The sequence below is a fragment of the Osmia lignaria genome, chromosome 9 (genome assembly GCF_051020975.1).
Source record: "Osmia lignaria lignaria isolate PbOS001 chromosome 9, iyOsmLign1, whole genome shotgun sequence".
In the NCBI taxonomy this organism is placed as follows: Eukaryota; Metazoa; Arthropoda; class Insecta; order Hymenoptera; family Megachilidae; genus Osmia; species Osmia lignaria.
This window is the reverse complement of record NC_135040.1, coordinates 13,774,792-13,782,659: the sequence shown is the minus strand read 5'-3', so window position 1 is coordinate 13,782,659 and position 7,868 is coordinate 13,774,792. Positions and strand designations below refer to the sequence as shown.

General features: G+C 31.4%; 3 protein-coding genes across 5 annotated transcripts; 1 reads left to right on the top strand and 2 right to left on the bottom strand.

Moving 5' to 3' along the window:
• On the bottom strand, nucleotides 1-1,374 carry LOC117603335 (STING ER exit protein). Of its 3 annotated transcripts, XR_013062676.1 has the most exons (5): nucleotides 1,112-1,374; nucleotides 868-1,024; nucleotides 494-758; nucleotides 111-320; nucleotides 1-17 (listed from the first exon to the last, which is right to left on the bottom strand). XR_013062676.1 is itself a non-coding variant. In XM_034322371.2 (4 exons), the coding sequence occupies exons 1-4, from the start codon at nucleotides 1,230-1,232 to the stop codon at nucleotides 174-176; spliced, it is 690 nt and encodes a 229-aa protein (XP_034178262.1). In that variant the 5' UTR covers nucleotides 1,233-1,374; the 3' UTR covers nucleotides 38-173. The 3 variants fall into 3 exon arrangements, 2 of the variants coding, with proteins under 2 accessions (XP_034178262.1, XP_034178271.1); XM_034322371.2 differs by lacking the exon at nucleotides 1-17 and having other exon boundaries at nucleotides 38-320; XM_034322380.2 differs by lacking the exon at nucleotides 1-17 and having other exon boundaries at nucleotides 43-320; nucleotides 494-722.
• An 82-nt stretch (nucleotides 1,375-1,456) lies between these two features.
• On the top strand, nucleotides 1,457-5,754 carry Mau2 (Mau2 sister chromatid cohesion factor). The gene is made up of 8 exons (XM_034322355.2): nucleotides 1,457-2,120; nucleotides 2,395-2,574; nucleotides 2,650-2,928; nucleotides 3,012-3,258; nucleotides 3,334-3,581; nucleotides 3,649-3,854; nucleotides 3,919-4,121; nucleotides 4,203-5,754. The coding sequence occupies exons 1-8, from the start codon at nucleotides 1,896-1,898 to the stop codon at nucleotides 4,397-4,399; spliced, it is 1,785 nt and encodes a 594-aa protein (XP_034178246.1). The 5' UTR covers nucleotides 1,457-1,895; the 3' UTR covers nucleotides 4,400-5,754.
• LOC117603349 (NADH-quinone oxidoreductase subunit B 2) lies at nucleotides 4,079-7,536 on the bottom strand. Its single transcript, XM_034322393.2, has 5 exons — nucleotides 7,377-7,536; nucleotides 6,367-6,918; nucleotides 5,931-6,276; nucleotides 4,264-4,393; nucleotides 4,079-4,139 (listed from the first exon to the last, which is right to left on the bottom strand). Exons 1-3 carry the CDS (start codon nucleotides 7,399-7,401, stop codon nucleotides 6,179-6,181), a joined length of 675 nt encoding a protein of 224 aa, XP_034178284.1. The 5' UTR covers nucleotides 7,402-7,536; the 3' UTR covers nucleotides 4,079-4,139; nucleotides 4,264-4,393; nucleotides 5,931-6,178.
• Nucleotides 7,537-7,868: the final 332 nt, after the last annotated feature.

The following is a 7,868-nucleotide window of genomic DNA, read 5'->3' as shown; positions in this document are numbered from 1 at the left end:
TTATGCAATATTTGTATCTAGTCATTTATATTTTAAATATTTACTTTTATGTAATGTTAATAAATAATTCGATATAATGTTAAAAACGACTTGGATTTTTTAGAACTTACTTTTCAGAAATGCTTTTGTATACATTCATATTCAGATTAAATGTATGACAATAATATAATTAATTATACATCTAACAACGTGCCTCGAGGTCTTGCTCTTTTAGGATCTGCTTCAGGAGGAGGCATAGCTTTCCGTTTGTTCATTCCTTTCCTCTCTAATTGTTTCTCTATTATTCGAGCATTATTAGCATACGAGTCGGCAACTTCTCTCTGAAAATACGAAACAATTTTTAATGTAGTATTGTTCTTAATTAACGTAGATATTCTATTAGAATCAAATGTAGTTTTATTTTGTAGCATTTCATTCATTCATTTTTTTATCTTATTTGAATATTAGTTTAGGTTTGGAGATTAATGATCCAATATATAAATAAACATGTTACCGCTTCAATTTCATCTTCCTCTTCATCAATTGTAGAGACAGTAACAGAACTGAATTTTCCCATATTTTTAGTATGTTTTGTAACCATTATTTTCTTGGGTTTTTCGATAGCTACTTGATTATATATATCTGTCATTGGACCTTCTCCAGAACTTTTAATCACAGCACCTTTTACAATAAATACAACATTTGTTCCTTGATCATGTTTGTAATAGAGAAACAAGCCACATCTGTGGAGATACATGTACAAATTATAATTGATACATCTAAAAAATTGCAGAAACAACTTATAACGTACATACAGATAAGATTTTACTTTTCAGAACTTTTTAAAGTTTTTAAAAAATAATGTTAAGTAAAATAAAACATTCTCACTTTTTGCATTTTTGACGATATTGCTTTTCTATGCCTTCAGTACGTTTCAAATATACAACTTCATCTTGCTCGCAGGTCATTTTGTGAGCGTGTTTACTACCATCAATAACACGTGCACCATCTCTTTTTCTTAAAGGTAACTTTTCTATAGCACAATCTGTAAAAATGTGGAAAAATACATGTTAATATACGCCTCTACTTATAATTTATACTAAAATAAAATAATATGCATAATTGATCTAACCTAAAATTAATGTCATTTGCCCACATAAGCAATAATAAATGTGCAATGGTTTCTCTTCACTGTATTCTTCTTGATCTTTAGTATCCGAACATATTATACTTCTTGAGACTACTTTCGGCATTTTTACTTTTAATTATAAACATAAATACAATAACAATCAGCTGTCATTGATAGCTGGTGATAGCTACCAATTGTGTGATCAAATAAACCAGAGTTTTTCAAGTTTATCAAATGAAATAAAGTATCCCTTGAACATAAATGATGATAAAAGCTATTGATGCCTATAAATCATTGAGCAATAATTATATAAAATAAACATCTTTGAACAAGTTTCTGAATTCCAGGTTTAAATTTGTCCTGCCAAGATTAGAAAAATACTTCCCTAGAACGTATCAGTCGTAGCACGAAGATAACGAATGCAATTTATTGTCATTATAAATAGAAAATAATAAGATGAATGATGTCGAAGTCTACTTAAACTTGTTTTGTTTTCGAAATATCGTTTCTTTGTGTTTGAAATATTGGATACTTCGTATGTGAACAAAAAGATGTGAAGCAATAATGTAGAAAATGTCGTATTACATATGTATGTAAACATTACGCAATAAGCGGTTTCCAGGGGAAACGTATTCAAAGAGACCGCAAGAAATTGTAAATCAAGTTGCGATCGTGATTGTTTTTTAAAAAAGTGACACGATCTTATTACAAGTGCAACAGAGTTTTTAGTGTGGAAGCAGTAACCGTGTGTTATCACGGCTCGAGTTTTTACTCGTGAAATGTCAAAATGGCGTCTTCACAGGACGCTTGGTATCTGTCGTTGTTAGGATTAGCAGAAAACTTTCGGACCTCGAATCCACCTAATATTAAATCGTGCATACAATGTTTGCAAGCGGTTTTTAATTTTAAACCGCCTCCAAGAGTTGAAGCGCGTACTCATCTTCAACTTGGTAACATCCTTCTTACGCATACCAAAAACATCGATTTGGCGCGATCTCATTTAGAACAAGCGGTCAGTTGAAACATTATTTGTATTGTAATTGGTTGGGTGTGCTGTTTCTTACTTTGGTCTTTCATCTTTATCCTGTATCTTCCGTATATCTTCATATTTCTTTTGATCCTGATTCTAACCTTTCTTTTTATTTTGGTACTGTCGGTAATATAACATACAAGGTGATTAAAGATCAATCAGTGTTAATGAACTCGATTAAGTAATTTTTGAGTGTATCTTAAATCGAAAACGTGTGATTTAATGATGATTTTATAATGTTAATATTGATTTTCAGTGGCGGTTAAGTCAGAATATAAACACTTTTGATGATGTCAAGTTTGAAGCTGCAAGTGTAGTTGCAGAACTGTATGAACAACAACAGCAACCAAATCTCAGTAAGCCAATATTAAGAAAAGCCATAGAATTATCACAGCACAATGTATATTGGCATTGTAGACTTATTTTTCAACTTGCAGTAAGTTATAAGCAATTTTAAGTAATTTCATTGTTTAAGTATTTATAAAGTAATTTTACCATGTACATATTACAGCAAATACATGCATCAGAAAAAGATTTTGTGGCAGCTAGTAGTTTACTTGCAGTGGGTGTTGATTATTCTCATATCAGCAATGCAAGTTATACCCGTGTTCTATTCTTATTGAGCAGGTGTATGCTTTTATTGATAGATAAAAAGTTTACTGAAGTTCACCCCCTTTTAAATTCAGCAGGACATCATGTTGAAAATTGGCAGGGTAGTCCTCACCAAAAAGAATATCTAAAAGTATATTTTTTGGTACTTCAAGTGTGTCATTACTTAATGGCAGGTCAGGTAAGTAAAAGATAATATCTTATTTAATTATTCAGTGTATCAATTCAAATGAATTCTTCTTAACATGTATGATTATTTAATAGGTGAAAAGTGTAAAGCCTTGTTTGAAACAGTTACAACAAAGTATACAAACCATAATGTCTCCTAGTTGGCCAGCAGATGAAGTAGTCACAGGTTCAAATATTGGAGACATGTTTATATGGATGCCAAAGGATCATTTGTATGTTTTGGTTTATTTAGTAACAGTTATGCATTCAATGCAAGCTGGTTATATGGACAAAGCTCAAAAGTATACAGACAAAGCATTGACTCAAATCGAAAAACTCAAAAGTAAGTATAATTCGATGCTTGCTTAGTGTCCTGCAATAATTTCATAGTTAAATAAATATTTATGTTATTTTGCAGTTGTTGACAACAAACCCATTCTTTCTGTTTTTCAACTGATGTTATTAGAGCACATAGTGATGTGTCGACTCGTGATGGGAAATAAAAGTGTAGCTCTTGCAGAAATTTCTCAAGCTTGTCAGCTTTGCAGAAGGCAGCCAAGGTTACTTCAAGGTCATAGACCGCAACTGCACGCTTTGTTAGGGTTGTATGCAATGTCGATGAATTGTATGGAAGCGGCGGAAGCACAATTTACGGCTGCCCTACGAGTAAGATGATACGGTTGTAAACATTCTAAATGATTGCTTCAGAATTTTGAAATACTTTCATCCGCAGACATCGCAGGAAAGGGAACTTTGGACTTTTGCGAATTTAAATTTGGCTATAGTGTACCTTAGAACAAAAAGGGAAGCGGAATTGGGCGCTTTGCTCGAACGGATAAATCCTGAGTCTTTACCATCTCATTCGCATTCTTTAAGAGCAGCGGCATATTACGTCCAAGGACTTCAAGCATTTTTTGGAGCTAGATACAACGAAGCAAAGTATGAATCTCTATTAATTCTAATGAAATATTATAAATAACTAAATATTTAAATGCGTTTGTAGGAGATACCTTCGAGAAACGTTGAAAATGGCCAATTCTGAAGATTTAAATAGACTTACTTCGTGTAGCCTTGTTCTTTTAGGACATATATTTCTTTCCTTAGGAAATAGTAGAGAATCTATGAATATGGTTACACCCGCTATGCAGTTAGCTTCTAAAATACCTGATGTTCATGTACAGTTATGGGCTACCGCTATATTGAAAGGTATACACGCATCTGGATCTGTGTAAAAAAAAAAAAAAAAAAAAAATTACATTATTTTTAAACAAGTAATTTTCATTACAGATTTGTATAGAATTTGTGGAGATCCAAATCGTGAAAGCGAAGCGTATCAAATGCATTGTACCTTCTCGCAAACGCTTTTGAAAGATCATTTCCAAAGTACACAAATGGGCGAGCATTCTCTCATACAATGGACTGATGGGCCTGTGCCTGCATTACCAAGTAATCCACCACCATCCACGTCACAAGCCATTCTTTAATATCAGAAATGTTTATCTATTGAAAATGTGTAAAATATTTAGCGAAGCACAGAAGTACGTTAGGTTTGTACAATTTCGTTACTGGGTCATAAAATAAATAACATAAAGATGTCAGGTAATAGTCAAAAAGAAAAGCACAAAGTGTGCCGAACGAGGAAATGAAAGAGTAAATTAATTTTGATAAAAATCAGAAATAGTGAATTCAATTGTTTACTGTGGGTATCGACCAATATCCAAATCCGTCGTTTATTATTTGAATAGTTTCAGGTATTTAAGAATCGAATTCTTATTTCCGAAGTTTCATAAAGTTTATATATAGGTTTGTACAAACAATTATAGTCATTTTTTATGTCCGATATATATGCAAAAACTGAACATATGTATAAAATATTGATATATTTTATTATTTTGTAAATTGTAAATTATAAACGTCTTTTTTCCATAAGGGTGTTTCTGCACAGAGGGAAAGAATGGCAGTGCTATCACTTTGAATATTGAAATACTGTATGTTGAACAAAAATCGGGTGCATCTTTCAACATAAGTATTACCACTGCACAAAGGCTATTTTGAAGTTAACAAAACATTTAATTTATGTTATAGAAATAATAAATTTTGATATTATAAAAGTTAAGGATATGTTACTTGTATTTAAAGATACATCGAAATATCAAGATTTTATTTTTTACAAATAAGGGAAATGAATATATTTTCTATTTAATTTGCTCTTATATCTCATTTACTATTTAACAAGAAATTTACGTGACATCTCAAATGTATAAGATAATGTTAATATTAATGTTACACGTCATACGTCGACTTTATTCATATGATTTATACATCTTTTTAGGTTTACATAGTACGTTGGTAATTAGGCTTGAAACTGAGACTGATAAAATTTGATATGATGTGGATAGAAACTACTACACATGTACGCACTTTAGAAACTAATAATTTATACATCAGAAAACAGATTCAAATGACGTTTAAAAAAGATTTTGTGAACAAATATGAATCAACGAGATGTTGAAGCAATTTTGTTATCAAAGTATTAATATTTCCAGCGTGCTATGCTTTTCAATGACCAAAGTAGACGTTTAAAATTCGGGCTGTGGACACAACAGAAATACAGTATGTTCATAAAAGTGTACCCTTGTATATGAGAAGATAAACTGATAGGTACAATAGATGACAGTATGTTAAAAAAAAAAATTATCGTACCTATCGTATGCGTGGTGCGTATCGGTTGATGTGTTTTTATTAAACAATGTATGTATGTAATGTATAATTAAAATAAACATACTCGCAAGTAGTATTAGATAGAGCAATATACGAAAATGAAAAAAATAAAGGGGCCTTAATATGTGGTAAGCTAATTAGCAAAGATGTTTTGATGTAACTCTTTGCTTTGTTTTTAAACTAAAATATTGTAAATATTTTAAATAGTAAAAATAATAAAGAATAAAACAGAGAAAACTATAACGAATTATATGCCTGTAAAGAGAACTATATTATGGAAATTAATATTATCACCTTTAAGTTTTTTATTTGTAGTATTTATATGTATCGTTTGGTGGCTGTACATACTGATAAAACCTTGAAAAATAAACAAATCTTAGAAAAAAAAAAAAATTGGTTGTATAATAAGTTACCCATTTTTAAAGAAGTTAATTTAATTCCTATTCATAATAGTTCATAAATTCATTTCCACTTTAATTACATTTAATCTTATAACATCAACATTTGTATATAAATTGCTACAATTATCAGGTATATTTAGATTACTTTCTATACCATGCTTGTACAGTTTGCATACGTTTGACTTTCTTCTGCAACTGAAGAATACCATACATCAGAGCCTCTGCAGTTGGGGGACATCCTAAAATATTTGCACATATATAAAAACAGTTCAATGAAAATATAAGAATATACACTAGATTGGTTTAATAAATATGGTATGAAATATTACCTGGCACGTATATGTCCACAGGTATAATTCTATCACAACCCCTAACAACAGAATAACTGTAATGATAATAACCACCACCATTGGCACAGCTTCCCATTGAAATGACCCATCGTGGTTCAGGCATTTGATCATATATCCTTCTCAATGCTGGAGCCATTTTATTTGTTAAAGTACCAGCAACTATAATAACATCAGCTTGCCTTGGAGATGCTCTGAATACAACTCCATATCTGTCCATATCGTATCTAGGAGCAGCAATGTGCATCATTTCTACAGCACAACATGCCAGACCAAATGTCAGTGGCCATATGGATCCTTTACGGCCCCAATTTAAGAGATCATCCAATCTTGCCACTGCATATTCTGCCATGTTACTGGTATTTTGAAAAGGGCTGTAAGGTTGTTTCTCAACTTTTCCTGGTACAGAAACTTGATTTTGTTGTGCTGCTACATCTGTGGTTATTTGTTTGGCTTGACATACTAAAGATCCAGGGGATCCAGACAAAGCTATGTTATTGCGTATCAGGGATGCAAGTCCCTGATTGATGGTGGCTAATGATAATAAAAAATTAATTATTCTATTAAATCTTGTCACAGGTAATACTATTACATTTATTTATACCTAGGAGATTCTTATAACAATTCATCCTGTATATTTACAAAAATTAAATAAATAAATGCACAATCTTCAAGTATTGTTGAAAATTTATCTTAACACGTGAGGTTATGAAACATCATGTAAACATAATATTAAATGACCCTCTATAGAACAATTCAGAGATAAATTAATTTTGTTCATGCAAATTGCCGGATCTTATGCAATACAAACTATGAGAATAGACTACAAAATAGATTAACAGTGAAGCATATAGAGAATGCACAGTGTATTTCAGAAAAAGTTTCATCGAATTGAAGGAATCGTTACATATGATTTTTATGTTTATTTCTTTAAGTAACATAAACAATGTAATATATTTAATGTATTTTAAGATTAACTGAAGAAAACTTACGTGAAAACATGATTGAACGAAACATTTTTCACTCTACAACACAACTCACGTCACGGAGTTGTCTGCTACACTGCGCTTCTGCGCGCTTAAGTATTGGAAGCTATTCAAAATACTTCGCAGCATTGTCTATATTAAAGCACAGTAATTTTGGCACTGAACGAAAAAGAAAAATTCTTTTACAACATTAACCTTCGTGTTTCTGCCCTTACTCATCCGCCCCCTAATAATCTACCTTCTTTTGTAAAAGGAAGACAGTTGCGAATCGAAACGAAACAGTTTCACTGTCCATGAAACACCATTTTGTTATTTTCGATTTTAACGTTTTCAGCATACTGTAATGCACTTATTCGAATTAAATTATAATTGTAGAACGTTTTATATGTGTCAATAAAGCACGAAAGATTTTTATTTAACGAAAAAAAGTAATTTTCAGTTTCATTAATTTTCCCGCTTACCGCTAGATGGCGCCACTATTCCCGAAGCGCGCCACAA